Source organism: Serinus canaria, chromosome 4, assembly GCF_022539315.1.
Source record: "Serinus canaria isolate serCan28SL12 chromosome 4, serCan2020, whole genome shotgun sequence".
In the NCBI taxonomy this organism is placed as follows: Eukaryota; Metazoa; Chordata; class Aves; order Passeriformes; family Fringillidae; genus Serinus; species Serinus canaria.
The window spans coordinates 2271269-2294895 of NC_066317.1; the positions used below are offsets into that span (position 1 = coordinate 2271269).

The 23627-nt window shown below is 43.0% G+C and overlaps 1 protein-coding gene across 1 annotated transcript in view; it reads left to right on the forward strand.

Annotated features, from left to right (window-relative positions):
- The window catches only part of ANK2 (ankyrin 2), a 148757-nt gene that overhangs the window by 119711 nt on the left and 5419 nt on the right, over window positions 1-23627 (forward strand). The window contains 15 exon segments of the mRNA XM_050973712.1: window positions 301-426; window positions 1193-1315; window positions 2121-2150; window positions 4137-4158; window positions 6668-12406; window positions 13788-13862; window positions 14252-14383; window positions 14747-14893; window positions 15970-16249; window positions 17934-18198; window positions 19671-19763; window positions 20171-20254; window positions 21277-21441; window positions 22310-22492; window positions 23364-23455. Coding sequence (XP_050829669.1) covers window positions 301-426; window positions 1193-1315; window positions 2121-2150; window positions 4137-4158; window positions 6668-12406; window positions 13788-13862; window positions 14252-14383; window positions 14747-14893; window positions 15970-16249; window positions 17934-18198; window positions 19671-19763; window positions 20171-20254; window positions 21277-21441; window positions 22310-22492; window positions 23364-23455 — 7556 coding nt within the window.

Below are 23627 nucleotides of genomic sequence, written 5' to 3' on the forward strand. Positions count from 1 at the left end.
AAATCAAAAGTAAAATCTAGATTTAAAGGTTTCCCTGGATTTATGACACTGAGTAATATACTGTTGTCATTTAAAGTACTGCACTACTGTTACTGAATTAGCAATCTAGTCTCTTTGGAATTTAATAATCTGAAATATTTCCACACATTTTAGGTCACTGTACATAACAAATCTTGTGAATGCTGGAAGTCCTAACAATTCCAGAAACTGATTTGAACTGTTGTAGAGCTATCCTTAGGAAGCAATCCTAATCACCTCTCAAGGATTAATTAAGGTTTGCTTTTTTTTCCTTTCCAACAGGTGTTAGAAGGAAAACCCATCTACGTTGACTGCTTTGGCAATCTGGTGCCGCTCACAAAGAGTGGGCAGCACCATATATTCAGTTTCTTTGCTTTCAAAGAAAATAGACTTCCTCTGTTTGTTAAGGTAATGTTGCTGGCTCCTTTTTGGATATTTCAAGTTATCACTTCACCATATTTTTTGTGAACAAAGGAAAGCCAAACTACTTAATTTATATAAATTCCCAACTGTACTATTCCATTTTAAAAACTTTTTTTATTAGTAGGAAAATTTGTAAAGTAAAAGCCAAAGTAAAAACCCTTCATTCCTCTCAAATTAAGTAATGTTTTAACCCACTGTGGTCAGAAGGGCTGCTGTCACTGAGCCACCATCACCACCTCTTCTGAGAGGGAGATTAGAGAGCACTGGAAACCTCTTCCACAGACTTTTTCTTCTACCCAGGAACTCCCACTACAAAGGAGGAAACTATTACCATTATATAAATAACACTCTTAGAGAAATGATTTATGAATGGAAACTTTCCAGTAAGTGGAGAAAATCAACCCACTCTGTCATTGTGTTATATTTGCTGTGTGCTACTAGACAAATTTTAAACTTTCTCCCTCCTTACCAGCAATGTTTTGTAAGCTTGTTTTAATTTACACCTTTATCTGCCGTCCTTTGGCTTTGCAGATTTTCCCTCCTGCTGAATTTTCCACCGACAACATTCAACATGTATTGAATACACAAATCCATCTGCATGTACATTACAAACAACGGGGGGGAAAAGTGAAAACACATTATTTTTGCCTACGTGGCCTTTTCCTCCCCCTCTGCTGAAGAGTTTTTGAGAGACACAAGTAGGTCACACAGCAGAGCAGCAGGCTAAATGTGTGTGTTTGTCCTGTGCCAGGTCCGAGATAGCACTCAAGAGCCCTGCGGACGATTATCATTCATGAAGGAGCCAAAATCTACCAGAGGCCTGGTTCATCAAGCCATATGTAATTTAAACATCACTTTACCCATTTACACAAAGGTACTGTGAAATTATAGTGAAATTATACCCAGCTGCAGGCATCAGCATTATCATACAAAAAAGAAATGAGGAGGAGGGCAAAACAGGGGCAAAGCTTTGTGGGCAGGGGCTTGAAAGAGGAGGAAATTCCATGCAAGGGCTTTTGGTGTCTTGAGTTTGGTACTCCTAATGCCAGTGTTTGAAGACATCATCAGGTATTTCCTGAGGTCTCAGAAAAGATGAGTGGGAGTGCCCTCAGAGAGTAAACACTTGTTTCCTTAGAAAGTGTCAGTTTATGTTTATTCTCTGAAAACACAAGGGGTTTTTTTCTTTCCTGGTTGGATTAGAAGCTGCATGCCTTTTAGCGGTCTATTTGCCCAAAATGATGATTATTTTCTTCTCAGCATTTTTAGAATATAGTAAATCTTTATTATAGCATTTTAGTATAATTTTTAAACAAAGCATTTCACCATTTTTGTGACTTTAAATGGTATTAGTTCTTGAATATATTTTGTTTATATTTGCTAATTTATGGGTGAAAAATCATGTATCTATTTAAAGTTTTGGTACAAAAAAGGATCACTAGACATCTAACTGTTCAATTTGTGTTTTGCTCGGTTCTCTAGCCTTTTGTATTTAAATTGACAGTTCAGTTTTGCTGCTTTTTGTCATGAGAAACCAACTCCAGAAATGTGCTGCGTTTTCCTCTTTTCTGTTAAATGTTGTGGGAAGTTACTTTTTCCTACTCTCTTCTAAAAAAAAAAAATTGCCTTTTGCTTGCTCTGTTTCCCCCTTCTCTTTTTGCATGGCGCTTTGGGACCAAAAGGAATCAGATTCAGATCCAGAACCAGAAGAGGTAATGTTGCTTAATCAGCGTGTTCCTGCCTACACACGTTGCACAGACACAACTCAGAACTGATCCTTAGCTCAGTGCTACAGACACAGCAAAGAGGGCCTTGCACAGTCTCACTTTGGAAATGGGCAGAGTTGAATTTTGCCTGTGTTAAAAGGACTGGTCTTCTCCATTTAGAGCATCCAGTAGATGGATATTACACTTTACTGAGCTGGATGATGGACATCCAGCACAGAATCAGTGTTAACCCAGAAGTAACAAGTAAAAGGTTGAGAGTTTTCACCTTTAGCACTAACTAAATTGTTTCAGCTCCCCCCTCAGCTCCCAGCCCGGTCTGGCACTTAGAGATGTTACTTTAGCTCTGACCCCTACACAGATGAGTAGCGTTAGAAAAGCGTCCTGACATCTTGATGATGTTCAGCTGTTGGAACTGTGAGAATATTCCCTGTGAGAATAGCCAGCTCCCCAAGGTGATGGCCATCTTTCCCATGCACTGCACAACAGGTTCAGCAGGTCTGTGGCATGGCTTGCAGTCCTCTATTCTCCTTACAAAAATATTTACCACTCCTATGGTAAATATGACTTCTATTTTTGTATAGGAAACAAAAGCACAGAAAGGCAAGCTCAGTGATGACTCTAAGCGTTTTAAACTTTGTTTTTGTTGACTTCATTAATTTATATGTTAATAATATCAATTAGTTATGCTGACATAAATCAGTCCAGATATTATGGAAGCAGTGAAAGTGAGGGAAGCTAGGCCATGCTAGGGATGCAGGGTAGGCAATGTAGGGCAATGTGTGCATCAGAGGAATTCAGGCTATTATGGATCTGTTGCACACACTGCTGGCTGTGAGATGTAATTATGTGAGCCTAAAGGATTGCCAGGCATGTAGGAACAGGCACGTATGGCCAGGGATTTCCTTCTGTTCAGCGTCAGCTCATGGAAAGGCAAAGATTTCTAACATCTTGACTGAGACAGCATATTGCATTTGTCTTGATACAGAATAGTTTGAACTGTGTAAACCTTTTCAGCATTCACTAAAACCTTGGGGGCTTTGCCATGTGCAGTATCTTGTACCAGCAATTCTGCACAGCTGATTTGCATTCTTCACAGTTGTCCTACTCCTACCACAATTTTGTATAGGAAATTACAGCTTTAATGCTACTTGTGAGTTTGCATGTTTTTTCATAGCCAAATTTAAACAACGTGTACTGGTGTGGACAAATGCTAGCAGAACTAAAATAAACTGAAATTACAGAGCTACCTCAAAAATTTGCTTCTTCAGCTTTCATGGTCTGAGATTGTGTTCTTTTCAATTCTTTTTTGACAAGGACTGTGTTTTCTTTTGAATAACAGTAAAGTTGTATGGTTTTTTTAATCTGTACCCAAATAACTCTGAAAAATCAAAAAGGGGGGCTGTGAGGGCCATCACAGCTTCCATTTAAAGGTATGAATAGCTATTAGTGGCATCCAGCCCCATGTCCTGCCTTGGGAAGTTCTGCCATCATTGGTGCACCTGCATTTCATCATCACTGAGCACAGAGGCAAAAATGCGGTTTGTGCTCTCAGAATGAATGTGTCCAAGGAAACACAATGCATGGAACCTCCTGGTTGCCTTCCAGATGGACCAAATGCTTTCACCTAACCATATTGGATGATTTTGCTTTAGACAGGAAGAAATAAATTAAGAGCAATGTAACCAAACACCTGGTAATGCAAAAGTTTAGATCCTCTACGCTTGCTAAGAGCATTTAAAGAAAATACTCTGCAACATTTTGCATCTACTGTTGACCATAACTATAGTGAAGTAACAAATTTCCTGGTATTAGAGACCTGAAATAAATTAAGCCATGCTTTTGCTGTTATTTTAAATGCATTCTTGGTTCCATTTAAGTCCATGTGTCTCCATACAACTAACATTTCACCTGTGGCTTCTGTATGGCAATTATATTTGAAGGTTTAAATCTCCTGCTTTTTTCCTCTTCCAGGTTGATATGACTTCAGAAAAAAGTAAGATTTTTTTTTCCTTGAGAATGTTATAATGCAATTTGTATGAGAGATGTTAAGACTAAAGATAAGCATGAAAGAAAGCTAAGTTTTAACTGCTATTGCTAATAACATCAATACTTTAAATACGTAATGAAAACCAATTTAATATCTCAGCAGCTATCCAATTCAATACAATTGATGTGTAAATTAACAAGTAATACAGTTAAAAACCGTTCATCTAAGCCTTTACTTTCCTTTGACATCCCTAGTGAACCTGCTATTGCTATTTTGCTTGTATGAATGCTCATCCCTCCATTTTTTTTGTTTTCTCCATTTGTTGACACTCATTCTTGCCTCATATTTGAGACAGATGACAGTATCACTTTTAATGAAAACCTAATGAGGACTCCAATCTATTTCGTTGATCTCATAGAATACAACCATGCCAAAAAGTGATACTGTCCAAAAGAATCAGCCTGTTTAACCCTCCCTCCCTTGCCCCACCCTTTACTGTGGTGAAATATGGCTGGAAATCTGACCTGACAGCTTGGCACAGCACAAACACCCTCTGTACATGCACAGCCAGGCTGTGACCATGAGAAACCATGGGCGAGGGGTTCGCAAACTTCTCCTTTATGGGAGAGGCAAATCAAGTGCATCTCTGCACACACAGAAGTGTCTCTACTGAGAGCTGCTTCCAAATGCAGCCATTTCTTGGATCTGTTCAGGAAAAGCATGACATCTGCCTTGTTTCCATTTTGGAGGGCAACATCTCTCCTCCTCTGCAGTAAAAGTGCAGTGTCTTGCATTGTCTTCCTGCCACTTCCTCACTGCCTACTCTGCCAGGGCCCCAGAGAACCCCAGTGGGTGCTCATGCTCCAGCCACACACTGTCTGGATAGCACTTGCAATGTATTGCCCACTGGAGTTGCTTTGCTTCAGGCTGATTAACTCGATTATTGGCCAGTGAAAGAGTCATACATTTGATATTTATGAAAGTGCATATTACAAATTTACAAAATTACTGGCTGGCATTTCGGCATGCCCCAGACCGTTCGTTGTAAAGCAGCAGCACCAAAAGACCCCATTTTCAGCACCACAATACCCTGCAGCAACCTGGCTCTAATTAACGTACAGCACAAATATTTAGCATTTGTTACACTCAGGAGAACAGCATAGCAAAATGGATCTTTTTTACAAATAAAGACAGCTAATTACGCGTTGCTTAAGGTCTCCTTATTTGCATTAGTTCTTTGACTTTCGCTGGGGTGCTGAAATGTGCAGTTCCGTGTGACATGCTACCTTTAAAGGGAAAATGTCCATCCGTGATTCCTAAGTATTGTGTTCTGTTTGTAACTTGCTTCAGTTCTCCAGTGTTTTGTTCTGTTCAATATCCATTTTCTGCTAGTCCTTGCTGAAATGAAATGTTACCAGCAGGCAGTTACGGCATAATGGGAATTATCTGCAGCCACCTTCCTGTGTACTGATTGCCAGATTAGACAAATATTTCACCACAGTATGTTTACAGTATTTTCATGTACCTTTAATTTATATGAATAATTTTTAGAGCTCTTGTTTTTAACCGAAGCTACATACCCAGCAGCATTTGCAACACCTTTGCTTTGCATGGAAATAACTTGCCTTACATGAATTGTACGTATGTGTCTAGTGTGACTGTCTGTGACTTTGGGTTGCCATACATTACATTTTTTAAAACTCTGAAATCACTTCTAAGTTGATTCACAGTTTTTTCTTATTATCTCTCCTTTTCTTCTCTGTCTTCTCTTTCCTCAGTCAGTTCATTAGTTGTCAATGAGGATGTTCCAAGGAAAGGACCATGCCTCTTAAAACAAAAGCCTGTTTGTTTCATTGTGTAGGTGTGAAATCCCCTTAGATGAAATGCCGGTTTGCAGCTGATTCAGATCTCCACATATTTGGTCCTATTTTAGATTACTGCAGAATTACTTTTTGCTTTTTATTTTGGTCATTAAGAAAAACAAAACTGTTAACCCGATGTTATTCTGACAGTTTGCTAACACTGGCTTTCTCTTAGAGGAAATCGACTTTCAATCAGTTCTAATGCTTTCCCCCTTTTTTCTTGTTTTTCTTTTTATTTGAACATTGATCTGTAACATCTGAACAATCTTGAGATGCCTCTCTTTGTGTAACTTCACTGTGTTTCTTCTGGTTTTGATTTGAAATTTTGTTGTTGTTGTTTTGGGTTTTTTTTAGTGGTGTCCTGGTTTGGTTTGTTCCAGCTTTGAAACTGTATGTGTGGTTGTGCTCTAGAGATAAAGTGAAGCAAGTTATTTCCTGCCATTTTCCTTTTCAGTTGTTTTTTTTTTTCCCACCCCCCGTTAGCTTTGCTTTGCTCTTGTACCCTCAGATCTTGTGGATCCACCATTCCTGGCCCATTTTGTTGACCTTCCCACCACTACAGCCAAAGACTGTCATTTTCAGTCCTGATTACATTTTCCAATCTCTATTTTTGATTTCCATTTTACTTTCAATGTTTTTCATTCGCATCAAAGATGACGAGACAGAATCTACAGAAACATCTGTCCTGAAAAGCCATCTGGTTAATGAAGTCCCTGTACTAGCCAGTCCAGACCTGTTGTCTGAAGTTTCTGAGATGAAACAAGATCTGATCAAAATGACTGCCATCCTGACAAGTGACCCTTCTGATAAATCAGGCTCCATTAAGGTGAAAGATCTTGAAAAGTCTGCTGAAGAAGAGCCAGGAGAACCTTTTGAAATAGTTGAAAGAGTGAAAGAGGACTTAGAAAAAGTAAATGAAATTCTGAGAGGCGGATCATACACCAGAGAAGAACATATTTTGCAGAAGTCCCTTTCCAGGCAAGAGCCCTTGGAAGAAGAATGGATCATTGTCAGCGATGAAGAAATTGAAGAGGCCAGGAGAAATGCTCCGTCAGAAGTCACAGAGCCGAGCCGCGTAGAAGTCAGGGTAGACAAAGGGACAACAAAAAAAGGGGAGCCAGACATGACAGGAACGGTGGATTACCTCGCAGAGGATTTAAAAACACACGTTTCTCTTCACGAGGGACAGCCACAGGCCTTACAAGAGGAGGTAGTAGAAGAGAAAATCAAAGCTGTAGCAGTAAGCAGGGATTCTGAAAAGAAAGGAAAAGAATCTCCAAAAACTGGGAAACCAAGCTTGCAGGAGCAACAGAAGGCAGCATCAGAAGTTAAAAAGCCCTTTAGGGCAAAACTACGAGAAAAGCCAAAGCCAAAGGAAGGCAAGGTGCACAGCAGCGGAGAGAAACTGAGACTGCCTAAGCTCACTGCAGACGAGGCACCGGCTGGGGAGCCTGGCCTAAAGGTGACAGGTACTCCAGAGCCTAAAGCTGTGTCCCCTGTTATCGAGGAAACTCCCATTGGCTCAATAAAGGATAAAGTGAAAGCTCTTCAGAAACGAGTGGAAGATGAGCAAAAAGTACGCTCAAAACTGCCCGTCAGAGTTCAGGCAAAAGAAGGCCCTGCCGAAAAGGCGCCTAAAAAACCAGCACAAGTCAAAAAGCCGGTAGCACACAAAGCCCAGCCGCCCGTCTCACCTTCTTCCAAGACAGAGAGACTGGAAGAGACCATGTCTGTTCGGGAGCTAATGAAAGCCTTCCAGTCAGGGCAAGACCCCTCCAAGAATATTTCCGGACTCTTTGAACACAAATCTGTCAAGCAGAAGCAACAGGCCCCTGAGAAGGAAACTCCCCGCAAGAAAACAATTCCTTTGCAGAGCGAAACAAAGCGAGTGTCAAACCTCAAGACAGACAAACAGAAGGACAAACCAAGCACAGTGTCAAAAGCAGAGAAAGAGCCACAATCAAAGAAAGGAAAAGCTCAAATTTCCACCATCGAAACTGCCAAAAAAGCTAGTGGCAAAGACCAAGTAAAAGATCAGAGCAGCAAAAAGCCAGCCCAACCTCTCCCTCCGGTAATGGTTGCTGAAAGTGCCAAAGAAACGGCAGCTGGGAAGGGCAGGACTTCTGATGATCAGGGGGATCTTGACTTCCAGATCAGCCCTGACAGGAAAACCTCAACAGACTTTTCTGATGTCATTAAAGAAGAACTGGAGGATAACGACAAATACCAACAGTTCCGACATCTCTCGGTGACAGAGGAGGGAGAGGTTAACTTGGAGCAAGTCCTGACCAGTCCTTTTGGTGCTGCTTTTCCTACGGAGTATGGGAAAGACGGATTCCTTCCTGCTCTTTCTCTGCAAAGCGCTGCTCTTGATGGGAGCTCAGAGAGCCTTAAACACGAAGGTGTGGCTGACTCTCCAGGCAGCCTACTTGACGGAACCCCTCAGATCAGCTCAGAGGAAAGTTACAAGCATGAGGGTCTGGCAGAGACTCCTGAAACTAGCCCAGAAAGCCTTTCATTCTCACCAAAGAAAACTGATGGGCAAATTGAAGACGCTAAAGGAGCGGCTCAAGTAGACACAACAGCAGAAACACGTTCTACAAAGGAACTCTCCTCAAAGGAAGATGAAAAAGGTATTACTGAGAGGCAGCTAGATGCTGTTACTGAGACTAGTGAGTCTCATTCTGACTGTTTATCAGAAGAGCATGTACCTCCAGCCTCTGAAGAAGAGGCTGATAAACTTAAAGAAAGTAGCTCAGCTTCCATTGTGAAAGATATTAGCAGGGATAAAGAATCCAGAACCACTGCACATTTCACTAAGTCTTCTGAAACACATGACACTGCTTTAGAGAAAGAAAAAGATGTAGCCTGTGAACGCCGTCTTACAGTTAGAAGTCCCCAGAAACTGGAACTTGCACTTGCTAGCCATGATAGTGAAGGCTTTAGCCCAGTTGCAGATGACTCTTTGACTATAAGTCATAAAGACTCCCTGGAAGCAAGCCCAGTGCTAGAAGATAACTCATCACACAAAACGCCCGACTCTTTGGAGCCCAGTCCTATGAAAGAGTCCCCCTGCCGCGATTCCCTTGAAAGCAGCCCCGTAGAACCAACAGTGAAGGCTTGCATTTTGGGGCAGGGTCCTCTTCCATCTGTTCATAGCAAAGCAGAAGCCTGCCCAGAGCTGGCATCGGTGCGTTCCAGGATTCTCCGTGACCCTGAGGGAAGTGCCGATGATGACAGTCTGGAGCAAACATCCCTCATGGAGAGTTCGGGAAAAAGCCCCGTTTCCCCCGAAACTCCTAGTTCAGAAGAAATTAGCTATGAAATTACACCTAAAATGGCAGACATACCCAAGTCAGCCACCATCCCCGAAGTCAATGAAGAACCAGAGGACGATTCGGAAAGTGAACCAAAGAAGAGATTCACCCCTGAAGAAGAGATGTTTAAAATGGTGACCAAAATCAAAATGTTTGATGAATTGGAACAAGAAGCAAAACAGAAGAGAGATCATAAAAGGAGTTGTAAGCAAGATGAATCTTCTGTGGTTGCCAATTCAGAGGCCTCACGGGAGGCTGAAGCATCAGAGCAGAGTACTGTAGTAGAAAAAGGCATACCCACAGTGGTGACACCTGCTGCTGAATCTAGAAAGAGTTCTTCCTCTTCCGAAAGCGAGCCAGAATTGACTCGGCTCAAAAAAGAAGCCGACTCCGGCCTCTTAATGGAGCCTGTGATCCGAGTGCAGCCACCCTCACCATTACCATCTAGTATTGACTCCAGCTCTAGCCCTGATGAAGCAGGTTTCCAACCCATTGATTCCCAGCCATGCTCTGTCAGGGTAGATGAGGTTAAAGCACCAGGCAAAGGTGACAAAGAGGAGCTGCTTATCCTTGGGCGCAGCTGTAAGCCTTCCATGGGCACTTGTCCTTCCGATGGTTGTGCGCCAGCAGAAAGTGTGGAATCCAAATGCTGTGATGGTACAGGCGACTGTGAGACGGTCAGTCCCAATGCCCCGTTCGCACGATCTGGGTGTACTCCCTGTCACTCTGTTGGTGGCAGCTGTCAAAAAGAGGTTCACGCTGAGTCATCACTAACAACGGGGAAGTGCGATGCTACTGAAAAAGGTGTCAAACCCGCGGCCCTGTTACCAGGCAGCGATCTCATTTCTACGCAAGCTGTGCCAGAAGAGGCAGATGGTCTTTGTCATGGACACGGTACCACTGAGTTCTCTGTCCCGTGCGATGGCAAACTGGCCGAAGGTGACACCCCTGACCATTCTGCTTTGGCAAGGGATTCGGGAAAAACAGATACAGGTTGTGAGACATCTCACAGGGCTGCTCATGCTGAGGAGCCTTTACCAGAGTACTCGTCCCTAACCACTGACACAAGGGAGCTCGACAGCTGTGCAGCAGATGTCTCTGATGGTAGTGCTCCGTATATAGTGAGCCCTTACGAAAATGTGTCTTCTGGGCATTTCTTCATTGACTCTGAAAGTGAGGTAGGATCTGGCAGAAGTCTGCTATCTAGGGAAACCTATTCTATTGCAGAAGGGAAAGAGCAGACTGGTGAAGCTCTACTTAGCAGAGACACGGGCAGTGAATATTGCTCTTCAGAGCAAGTGTACATGGAAATAGAGCCCAAACAAGAGGATGGATTTCAGACAATATCGCAAGGGTCTCCGACCTCAGAATCAACAAAATTACCTGAGTCTGCCCTTGAGGATATAAGAGATGAATCAGAGAAATTGGTGGGTCAGGTTGTCATCACCAGAACCGATGTAGATTCTGACATGTGGAGTGAAATACGTGAAGACGATGAAGCTTTTGAAGCTCGGGTGAAGGAAGAGGAACAGAAGATATTTGGGTTGATGGTAGACAGGCGATCCCAAGGCACAACCCCTGACACAACACCAGCCAGGACACCCACCGAAGAGGGGACGCCGCTCAGTGAACAAAATCCTTTTATTTTTCAGGAAGGCAAGTTGTTTGAGATGACTAGAAGTGGAGCCATTGACATGACCAAAAGGAACTACCCAGATGAAAACTTTCACTTCTTCCAGGTGGGGCAGGAGCCTCAGGAAGAAGTTTCTTTATGTGAAGAAGTGAAAGAAGCAGCAGAGGCGGAATCCTCAAAGCTGAAGGGGTCAGTGGACCCATTTGCACCGTCAGAGTCAGAGGAGTCAGATATACAAGAACAAGATGCATTGAGATATTCACCCACATCACCTGAGTCTAGTGATAGATCTGAAGAAATGATGGGTGAAGGTGCCAGCGCAGGCACTGCAAAACCAGATCTTAAATCCAGAATTCCAATTAAAATGGGTATTTCAGCTTCTTCAAAATCACCAAAGAAAGAAATTGCTGCCTCTGAAGCTGAACCCCTCTCCAGAACGGAGACTGACACGGTTGATAGCTGTCAGGTGCCTTGCCCCATCTCTCCCGAGCAGTGTGCGGTAGAAGATGAATTAAATTTTTCCAAAGTCACTCGATTGGTTAGTTCTGAACAGGGTGAGGAGTCCCCAGACTCTTCCCCAGAGGAGCAGAGATCTGTGATTGAAATCCCCACTGCTCTAATGGAGAGTGTGCCTTCTTGTGAAAGCAAATCCAAAATCCCTGTAAGAACAGCTGCTGCTGCATCGCAATCCTCACAACAATCGGAAAACGAGAGCCTTTCCCCGGATGACTTCCTGGACAGTTCGCAGTGTGAAGGAAAAGATGACCAAGCGAAACCAAAGTCTAAAATTCCCGTGAAATCCGCTTTCCAAAAAGCCGAACCACAGCACTCATACGCGGACACGACGGTCCGCAAGCCAGAGTCACCCAAAGCGCTCGACGTGACGAGCGCGGTCCCTGCAAAGGCAGACAGCCGCAGTAAATCGGAATCTGACGCCAGTAGTCCCGTGGACCCAAAGACCAAACGTTCCATCAAAGCTAGGAGTTATGCTGAGGCAGAGGCAGAGGCCAGGGAGAGGGAGAGTGAGATGAAGTTTGAGCTAGACTCAGATGAGGTGACAGCAAGATCGAAGGTATTTTCTTCACGGTTACCAGTTAAAAGCAGAAGCGCTACAGGCTCCCGCAGTGCTTTTAGTCCCACAAAAGACAGTAAGGACAATTTTTTTGATCTTTACAAAAACTCTATAGAGTTTTTTGAAGAAATTAGTGATGAAGCTTCTAAATTAGTGGAAAGACTCACGCAGTCAGAGAGAGAACAAGAATTAGTTTCAGATGATGAAAGCAGTAGTGCCCTAGAAGTTTCAGTTATTGAAAATGTGCCATCCAGTGAGACTCAGCAGTCAGTTCCTGAAGACATCTTTGACATCAGACCCATTTGGGATGAGTCTGTAGAGACTCAGATTGAACGTATCCCTGACGAAAATGCCCATGACCGTGCTGAAGGTATTTGCCAACGACTGGGATTCCCTGTGCGACGCATGTCATGAATTAAACTCTTTTGTTCTTTGTTTTCTTTGGTGTGTGTGTGTGTGTGTGTGCGCGCGCGTTTGTGCACAGGTGTAATGCGTGTGGCATTTTCTTTTCAGCTTTTGGTGGTTAGTTGTGCTTTTTTTTCCCCTTGTGAGCTGTATTTGGTTTTTTTGTCTTGTGTCTGTGTTCTTGTCTGTGAAATGATCTCAAGATTGCAAACCATAAATGCTTATGGGAAGTGTTACCTTAATAAGCAAAAACACTTCTAGAAATATGTATGGTTTTGTCATTAAACTGATTGCTTAGGTCATGCACGTTTTGGCTTTTGACTTTCCCTGGCCCTATTAACCCTACTAGCTATTAACTTCTACTAATAATGCAATGCTTGGGCGTCAATTGAAAGCAAGACAAGCAAATTTATAGACCTGTGAGTTGGTACGCAGTGAGATCTGCAGGAGCAGAAGCTTTTTATGTTCCTTTTTGTTGACAGTGTGTGTCTGAGGAAAACTCTGAGTCACCAGTAACTCTTTCAGTACACGTTTTCTGGTGCTTGGTTTTCCTCTCGCCTACTGCGTGCTAGTACTGAGTAGCCCTAATGGAAATCAGGAGCCGGAATGACACGTGCATATCACAAGCCCTAAGCAATTTCCTTATTCAGAGGTGTTGCAGTTCACGTGTGCATTCAGGGAAAATCAAAACTCAAATTCCACCATCCTAAAATGACCTTTGGGGATGGGAGGAGCTGTCAGTCTCACCATTAGTGAAGTGAATGAGGACTGACAAATGACCATCTGATTTTTCCTTGCCTTCGTTGTCAGTTTTTTGTCTCACTCCCCATCCAAAGGGTCAAAGACACTAAAATTAACAGTCTCTCAAATACAGACCATAATCTGACATGCTGAATGGACTGTTTGAACAAAACTTGCCTTACAATACAAGGAACATGATTAGAAGCACTGGTCCCGATGAATTCTTCAACCCTGGCATTTACTAAGGAGGCATGGAAAACTATGGCTCTTGACTTAGTCAAAGTCTTTGACTGAACTTCATAGTCAAGTTTTGGAATGCCTGGCCAGAATAGGCATAGCAGGTGCATCAGTCCTAGATTAGGTTTTCACATGAACATCTGATTTCCAAATAGAAAAACTAGATAGTCCTGTGCTTTTTGAAAAGCCAAGCTTTTTAACTTCATTTTGAACCTAGGGATTTACAAGCCTCTCTCGAGTTATGCAGCCTGTCCACATTTAGGCACAGCAGTTAGGAAAAAGCAGTGCTTTCCCTCCTTGGGCTCTCTCTCCTATGGCAATGGTTTTTAACTTGCAAAAGGCAACTTCCAGCTCTCTTTGACCTTTAGATCAACAGGATGATCAGGAAAGGACAGAGGAAAGACTGGCCCACATTGCGGATCATCTTGGATTCAGCTGGACAGGTAAAGTGCACATTTTCTGCTCCAGAGAGAAAGGAGGGGAATGGTCCACACTCCTCTCATTTTTATGTTGGATGATTTTCTGATTATCTAAAGATGTTTTAGAAAAATATTTCAGAAGCTTATTTTGTTTGGGATACCAAGAGTCCAAACTGGGTAAACAAAAGAACCTGCTGTAAACAATCACTTTAATATGGTGCATTTAATAGACTTGAGGCAGCAAATGGTAGTGGGGACAAGTGAAAGTAACATGGAACGAGATGGAAATGTTTTCTCAGGTTTTGGGGTTAAACTATAATTCACAGGCATTTACTTTTCTTTGAATGAAGTTAGACCAGGGGAATAGTAGTAGTATCAGCAGATCTCTTTACAGAGATGGATTTCTTTTTCAGAGCTAGCAAGAGAACTGGACTTCACAGAGGAGCAAATTCACCAAATCCGAATTGAAAATCCCAATTCTCTTCAAGACCAGAGCCATGCACTCCTCAAATATTGGCTTGAAAGGGATGGGAAACATGCAACAGGTTTGTCTCCAGTTATTGTGTGTAACTGTCTCCAGTCTGCTAGCTGAAGTGACAGGTGTGTTATAATCACAAAGAACATTTGGGGAAAATTTAGGCTACAGAAAGGATGACTATGGATTGTACTCAATGTTGTTTCTAGTCTTGTCTGTATAACACAGTAATTCAACAAATTCGTTAAAAGGAAAAAAACCCAAGAGCTAGTTTTTATAGGCTGCCATTTGGTTCTTTTTAGTTTTTACATAGCCCAAATCTATAATTTATATATGACACCGGTCACTCTCCTGTGTATGCCCATCCTATGGAGAAGGGAGGGAGTGTGCTTGATTCTTAACTGAGCTGCACGGTGTCCTTCCAATGGCACAGATACCAATCTGACCCAATGTCTCACGAAAATCAACCGCATGGACATCGTTCACCTGATGGAGACCAGCGGCATAGACCCCGTGCAGGGCCACGGCACACGCACCTACGCGGACACGGAGCAGTCCTTGGCATTGGACCACAGTGAAGGTAAGGGGCTCCAGGGCTGCATAGGGTACCTCTCCCAGCATCCCTCTGCTCTGAAGTGCTGGCCCACACTCATCTGTCAGCTCTCGTGACAGAGCACTGGAATCCCATTTTGAAGGCAGGGACAATGTGGATGGATGCAAGCATGGCATCACAAGGGTCACATTTCACTGGGTAGAAGACCTGAGCTTTCTTCAGAAGCAAACTCTGTGGCCAGCAACATTTGCCCAGTTTACCTTGGGGTTCGGTTTTTTGCTTGTACAAGTGCTTTCATAAAAGTTCAGAAGGTTGTATTAGAATTTGACCAAGGTATTAAAAATGGAAACGACTCCATGCTTTGACAGAAAACCCCTTTGGATCTGAGTATCAAGAATATTGTAATTCTGTTAGGATGCTATTGCATCTCTTAAGTTTGAAAGTTCAGTGGATTAGATCCAGTGGTTGCAAACTGAACAAAATCTCCAAATTATTTGGCATAAAATCCTCTTTTCCAGAAGTGCCACTTTTGAATGCCTAACTCAATATTGAAGCATATTAGACAGCTGCAAAGGTCCCAGTCTTGAGGAGAATGTAGGACTAGAAGGCTGAATTAGCATTCTCATATCTCAGCCAAGTAGTTTTAGAATGTTAACCTCTCTGTCCAGCTCAAATTCAATAAAAACTTTTTTTGTTTCCTCCCAATTTGTTCTTCAGAGTTCACTAGGTTTCCAGTGACTATGGTACATAAATGAGCTACTTCTTCCCCCTAGCTCTCTATGAAGCAATTTCATCTTTTTTTGTACAGTTAAATTTTCCAGAAGCAGATGAATAATGGATATGGGGGGAAAAGTCACTAAAATCTGGGTAAATTCCTGGGTAAATGTTATTTTGCCTGTTACTGTCCAAATCTGGCCATAGTAGTGGCAATCTGGCATGCCTTGGGCTACTCCTAGCGGCCAGGTGCCCTCCCACTCAAGGTGTTCAAGAGCTTCAGGTCACTTGTTGTCCCTGGGGATTTTCAATGCACACAGAGCACAGGAGGGACTTGTGCACTCTGGTCAGACTTGTAAGGATGTTTCTCATCTCTCTGTCTTGGCAAGGGTTTTCAGCACTGCAAGAGGAAGTGTACAGCTCGAGAAACAAGCAGGAGCGGCAGAGACTATCCAAGGACGGCGAGCCAACCGAGCACCCCCCTCTGGTCTCCGAGGAAGACGTGTCTGTCAGTTATTCCCCCTTCCAGGACAGCACTCCCAGGAGCGAGGCCGAAGTGTCCATGGCTGAGCTTCTGAGGCAAGCACACAAGGAACAAGTGGAAGCTGAATTCTCAGGGAAACCCCAAGACGTGCCAGGGAAACCATCTGCTTCACAACAGGAATATTTGTAAGTGCCAAAAGAGCAGGATGAAGCCATAGGGAACAGGTTCTCTTTTCTCTGTGTAATAAGAGGATTTTACAGTTGCCTTTGAGACTTAGAAACACTCTAGAATTTTCCTCCAATTGTGGTTTTCGCTTTTGAATCCATGTGGAGGAAGCCTTAAGGCTGAGGGGAGAAAGTCAATCTGTTACTGTGACGGCAAAGCAAAAACTGTGTCTAGTACATAGGAAAGAAAAGATAGTTAATAGAGAAGTGGAGGAGGTTTTATGTATATTTTCCATATCTTGGGTGACAAGTGATGACGTAATAATGAAAGTAATCCAAATCTTTCTTCAGATTCAGGATGGCTTGTTCAGTGGAGGCAATTTTTTTCAATTTAATGATTACTTACAAAGCTCATAACTACCTATTAAGAGCTGGCCATTGAAAAGTGCATTTCAGATGGCCCAAGGAGCAGAAACAAAGTGTTACAGAGGCTAGACACAAGTACTTACAGGTATAACACATGGTAGAGTACACATAGAGGACCTGTGCAGCAAAAACTTGAATTCTGAGGTGGGGCTGTCAGTGGGGTTGGTGTCATTTGGAATAGATCATGTTTATTTCTCCACAGCTTCCCTGATTATGTGCCCATACTGAGATCTCTCTGCAGGATAGAGTCAGGTATTAATAAGCCAGCAAAATACCAAGAATCCCTATACAAAGAAGTGATTTTCCTGGAGATGATTAGCTTTGATGTGGAGATGCAGCTCCCAGCAGTCAAAGGGCAGCTGAGTCCAGCAAATGGACTTAGGGGGATTCCTTTGCTCAGGATATGCTGGGAGAGAGTGTGGAAGACAGAAAATACCATCTGGGAAAGCTTCTGTTGCAGTGTTAGGCAAAAATACCGATGCTCCCTAAGGATTTGCATCGGGAAATGAAATTCTTTGAGGAACAGAGAATACTTTGAGACAATAGTGCCAACACTACATGAGAGTAATGACGACGGGGGAATTCCACTACACTGCAGGTCTAATTTAAACTAGGTGGAAAATCAGGCTAGATTTAAATAGGAACATGTAAGGAACGTGCTTCAAGAGGAAATACACAACAATGTTGAATGTACATTTGCTGGAATTAGATCTATTTCCTTTATAAATGTGTTACATAGTAACATATATAATAATAGGTTTAACTAACTTGGGGCAGTGATTAATCACGAATCAGGACTCAACCATAAAAATACCATTACAAATAAAACCTGAACCTCTACTAAATTTCTGTTTGCTAAAGCTCCAGAATTCTACGGCAAAGTTGTTTTTTCCACTTGGCAGCTGCACAGCTGTGTTCAGCGTTGCAGGTGCCTCAAGTCCTTCTCTAGCAATCCAGGCTCTCCCACTAAAAAAAAAAAAAGGGTAGCATGTGGAGATGTGAGGGCACAAGTGAAAGCAAAGCTCTCTGAAATACTTTACAAATACCAGGTTTTGCAGTCTTGCATGGAAGGGTTGGATATCCATTTGGAGATTTGCTCAGGAAGATAGGTGGCATTCCCAGACAGACTGCTCTGTAGTTCCTGTCAAGGAGTACCAGTTATTTCTAGCTTTTGCCAAACAACACACAACATAAAATATGAAGTCAGTGCCTAATGTTCCATTGCTGGAAATTGGGAAGCACTGCATGATGATAACTCCCTTGGACCTGTAATTCACAGTGCCACGACTCCAGGAACAGAGCAGTCCATGGGAGCTGGAAAATCTGCGCACTCAAGCACGGCCAAGGGAGAGGCGCAGAGAGCCCCCCCGCAGCCTCCATCCCCTGTGCAGAGAGGGGAGTCCCCCATCATTCAAGAGCCTGAGGACCCCCAGCTCCACCAGGAAAGCCTCTCTCCAAGGAGATCTAGTCTCTTGATTGTGGAGTCCACTGAGGAGCAGATGGAGAAGTCTGGAAGGGGCTTTGAAGAGGAATCTTTAGAAAAGGTAAATCAACAACTTTGCCTCAATGTAATTGACACAATAAACCAATTTTCATGACTATTTTTATCCTTAAGATAAAAATATTTGTAATTAATTTGCAGCTGGCACTGAGTTTTTCCTCCTTCCCTCTGTGGTTTAAAGGGTCAGGTAAAGGCTTTTCTTCTGAAGTTTTCAAAGTGGAAGCAAGCCCCAGATCCCAAAGTCTAGGTTGGTAATTCTGGTTCTGCTCTACCCTTCTTTGTCCTTTGGCCAGTGACAGTTCCATCTGTGCCTGAGAGAAAGAGTGTCAGTAACAAGGGCAGAAACAAACAGAAACAGAAGTAATGCAGATAAAGCAATATCAGTAAAGCTCATAAAGAAAGGCAAGGCTAGCCCAAAGCAGCATGAGAAATGGTGTGAAAAGTCTCTCCAGTCGGTGAGACAGGGAAGAGACAGCAGCTGTGCATTCCAGAGTACTAAGGATGTACTGGAAGAACGGTGTTTATGTAGCACACAGGAAGTAAAGAAATACTGAGACAGGAGAGTGAAGAGGATATAAAAAACTGTACAAGGTAGGTCTTGGGTTGTGTGAGACAAGGGGCTTCATAGCAACACTCAGAGAGGGGAGAAAATCCACCAGCAAGGAAAGACAGCAACCATATGACTTTTAGCGGAGAATTAAAGTTTCCTGGCAGATGAAGATTTAAGAATAAACAGCTTGCTTTGCCCATTCTAAGTGGAAGAAAAGAAGGCATCCTTGGGCAGGAAATTAGCTTCATAAGTCAAGTTAGAGCAGAGAAGGCGCAGCTGTTCTGAGGCAGAAATTGTTTCACCTTTGTGTTTGTTCGAAACAAGGCCTTCTCTCTTGCCTACTATGTGGCCAAAGGTATCACCTCTAGAATGAAGGGTTTCAGAGCTCTGCCTCAGGCATCTCAGGGAAAGGTGGAATTTAAAGTCTCTCAAATGATTGAAAGGGTATCTACAGCAGGGCCCAGTATAAGGGCTGCTTATAGAATAGCAGCCCTCAAAATAATGTACTGTTTTTTCTCTCTGATTCTTTTACTGAAGTGAAACAACAACAGCAGCTAGTACCACCCCTCCCCCCGCCTTATTTATTTTCCCTTTTATGTTTTTATACTACAGCTATTTCTCAGCAGATTCTTTTCAGCCTCTCTTTGCCATCCGAGGTGTTTGTTTAAACTTTTAATTCTTCCTTATGCAGGATAGACAAGGTCAGCACTTGTTACTAATTTTTCCTGATCTTTCTGAGGCTATTGCTACACAGTCCTCTTGTCAAAACTGTTCAGTCCTACTGTCTGTACCCTGTGCTCTGTACTTCCCCCTGTGAAGGATTAAAAGGCTTTTGTATATTTTTTCTGTGTAATTAACCCACAAAGCATATGCAAAACGTAGCAGTTGCAGAGCTGGTGTAGGAAGACAGAAGCTGTAGCTATTGCTAGTGCCACATACAGATCCTGCTTCCATGCTTCCCCCAGGAGTTAGCAGAGGAGTTAGGTGGGCTGGAGCTCAGCTCAGACGAGGACGAGATGGTCACTACCAGAGTCATTCGACGCCGGGTGATCATTCAGGTACCGAGTGTTGAGTGGCTGCACTGAATGAGCCTGTGCTGCCTTAGGCCTGAGTTTGTGTGCACCTCAAGCTGGGATGCTCCCAAATAAAGCATCTCCATTGGATAAACCTTAGGATTACAGTAACACTGCTAACCCCCCTCTAAACTCCATAGATGCCTCGGTAGGAGGAAGATGAAGGCTCGTCAGCCCCGCATACAACAAGGTCAACTAACTTATCTTTGCCTGTGTGCTGTGGCATCACTTTTCTGTGCATGCCTTTCTAAGGATTTATTTGCAGAAGAGATTTTTTTCCCTAACAGTGCTGATTTTTTTCCATTCCCTAACCAATTAACTGATGTTGAAGTGGCTTATTTCAAGACCCACATGAAGACCTTGCTTCACAGAGCTTTGTTCTTTTCATACAGGCTGATAGTATGCCTGAAATGCCACCAGAAACAGTCACAGAAGAGCAGTACACAGATGAACATGGCCACACAGTGGTAAAGAAGGTATTGTCAGTTCTGCCCCTTGCTACCTTCTTCCTCTCCAGTAAAAGGAAGAAAAAATCATCCACAGAAATACCAGACTTTCTGCTATGAAGGGGCATGATTTGAAGAGTAGAGAGTGGAAGGAATGACAATTTCAGCTCATGAGAGATACCAAAGTTTGAACAATAATTTAGATTTTCAAAATTGTTCTGTTACAGTGTAAAACCTAACAGGATGTATTTTAACTTTCATTTAAAGCCAAGGAAAAATCTGCCTAGATCCACATATTTTAGTAGAAAGTTGTTTATTTCTTTTTTAAAAACCCCACCAAAAAACCCACTCCACTGCAATCTTATCTGAGGTGTTTGTTTGTTTGCTTATCCTGATGAAAACAATGGAAGGCTGGGTCTGTCAAAGTCAGGTAAACCCAGGGTCTAAATCTTCAAAATCAGATCATGCTTAGAAAAACAAATTTTGCACAGCATGAAAGTGAAAGGGGAACTTCTGTGCTCTTTCTTTATCTGACAACTTGGTGCTCAGTGATTTGGTGTAGGACTTGGCTGAGCTGGAACAGTGGCAAACCTCATCTTCTATCTTCTGAGAAGATCACACCCCTTCAGGTGGATAGGCTGTCTCTGGGACCTCTTTAATTCCTGAATAATAGGTAGAATAATAAACCACCCCAGCTAAAGATTCCTTGGTCTCATTGCACGGAGGCAAGTTTGACGGTTCTTAAGGAAATATCTGTCCCTTGAACTGTGACAAGCAGAGGTTTGGGTCATCCACAGAAGGATGCACACCCATTCTCCTGGGCAATTTCACATCTTGACCCTGTAATTCTCTTCTTGCTTTGGCCAGCCAGTGCCTCGAGAGCTTTAGCACCGGATGAGTCTTTGAGTAGGAGATAAGGAATAGAACATGGAACCATCTACGCAGGTTCTTTCATGCAGGACAAAATGCCCTTTGAGTAACAAATGCTAGACAGAGAACAAAGAGGAATATTTTACTGCTACATCTTTGGGGACTAAACTCCATTCCTTCAGGTGACTCGCAAGATCATCCGGCGATACGTTGCTCCAGATGGCACGGAGAAAGAGGAAGTGCTAATGCAGGGAGCACCGCAAGCCCCCGTCACTGTGCAAGAGGGAGATGGTTATTCCAAAGTGGTGAAGCGAGTTGTGCTGAGGAGTGACAGTGAGCACTCAGAGGTAGGGTGTGCTTTGTCTGCTGTGGCACAGAGCAGAGGAACACCAGCAGGGTTCTTAACCACTGCAGCTTAGTGTGCTCGCTTCGCCACGCAGTCCTAGAACCCCATAGCTACAGTAAGTTTATCTTGCTGGTCTGTTCTTGCTCTGAAGAGCCCAAAAACATCTGTGACTTAAACAAAAACTGTTTTAGAGCCAGCTAATTAAAATTAAATACAGTCTGAAAAGGTAAGTGCCTTCTTGCTGTATTTCACTGTCTGGCCCTACAAGCAATTGGATCAGCACAACCGAGTTGTGAGGGAGGGCCAGAAGCTGGCCATGAGGTGTGCTTTCAGCAGTGCTGGGACAAAAGCAAGGTGCAGTAAGCAGTTATTGGAATTGTAAAAAACATCACTGATACTTCTGCTTGCAGGAATTACACATCAGAAGTAATTCTTTAGGAGTAAAGTAGCAAGGAACAGAAACCTTGATTTTTTCCCCCCTCTTTTTTCTATTTTCCTTTTTAAAATTTTTTTTCTATTGTCTTCTTTTTATTTTTTACTCTTTTTCCTTTTTTACATTTTTATTTTTCCCCTCTATTTTTCCTTTTTCTTTTCCCCTCTTTTTCCTTTTTTTTAAAATATATTTTCCTTTTCTCCTCCATTTTCTTTTCTTGTTTTCCTTTTTCTGTTTTTCTTTATTTCTTTTTTCCTGTTTTCTATTTTGCTTTTTCATTTTTTCCCCTTTTTTTTTTTTTTCCTTCCAGTAAGCTGAACCTAGCAGATCTACCCTTTACCCTGTGGAGCCCCTAGACACAGCGGTTTATTTGGCCAGTGCACATCATGAAATGTAGAATTCATCTCCATCTCACTTGTGCTTTCTAACCTTGCAGGTGACCCTGTCTGAACCTGCCATTCTCTCTAGTGCCTCCAAATTCCAGTCCGAACCAGTGGAGGGCCGGAAAGTCAGCAAGGTCATAAAGACCACTGTAGTGCATGGAGAGAGGACGGAGAAACACCTGGGGGATGCCAGCCTGGCTTCTGATCTTCCATCAGCCAAAGAGGACTTTGAAGAGGTAAAAATAACTTGAATATATTTCAGCAGTACAGCAAGTGTGGCCACAACCCCAGGGACAAAGTCTGTTCTCCTGAAAGGACCACAGCTGGTGGCCCAGCAGTCCTAAGCTGAGGGTAACTCTATTCTTATACTCAGCAATGTTGCAAAAATACGCATACAGAAACAATGTGTAGTGAAAGCTGGCATTGCAGAATTTGTGAAGGCGTTTGCTAAGACTAAAAGAAAACATCATGGGGGCTTTGTGTGAAATTCTTAGAAGTCTTGGGTATGAGTGCAGTTAAAGTTCATTCCTGTGTTATCCCTGTGGGGGTTATTGTAGAAGTGGCTACAGTCAAGCCCCCACCCTGGGTAAATGGATGTGTTCCTCCCCTGCATCCAGTCTCTTTTGCCTTTTATTAGCATGTTGTAGAGGTTGAAATAAATACTTGAAAACAGATAAATAGATAAAAGCTGTGCAGCAATAGGTGATGTGGGTATGCATTTTTGGGTTTTGTGACCAGGAATCCAGACCAGCAGCCTGGTCCCCTTTTTCTCACGGAGGCCAAACAAGGCAAGAACTGTCTGGTAAAAGTTCAAAGAGACTGCTTGGGAAGGAGCACTTAGCGCCCAGCTACTGTCTCAGTAAATGCACAAGTCTGGAGCCTTTACTGCAACATGCTTCAGTACAATCATTTCCGAAATGAAACTGCCCCCTAGGAGACACTGTATGTCATGTGTCTGCTGGATGCTTGAAAGGATGCAGTTGCTTCTTACAGGTGCCTGTTCAGCATTTTCTCAGCATTGAGCTGTGTGACTATGAAGGACTAAGGTAGGAAGAGCTCCAGGTGTTTTGGGTGTGTTGTAATTTGAAGTTTATGTTTTCATTGGAGGCTTTGAGCTATACAGGTCACCACATGACAGTGCAAGTCCCTGCTTTGGTAGAGAAAGAAATCAAGAAAGACGATGGATCAGTAATTAAAAGGTTTGGCTTGACAAGCTGATGAAATGTTACCGCAAATGAATTAACCCAGTCACAGAAGTGGATTGCAGTGAGTGCTGGCTAAGCTTCAGTTGCAGTGGTACTAAAGCAATGACTAACCTGGCAGCAGCGACGGCGTACACAACACCGAAATAAAGCACTTTCCACACAACAC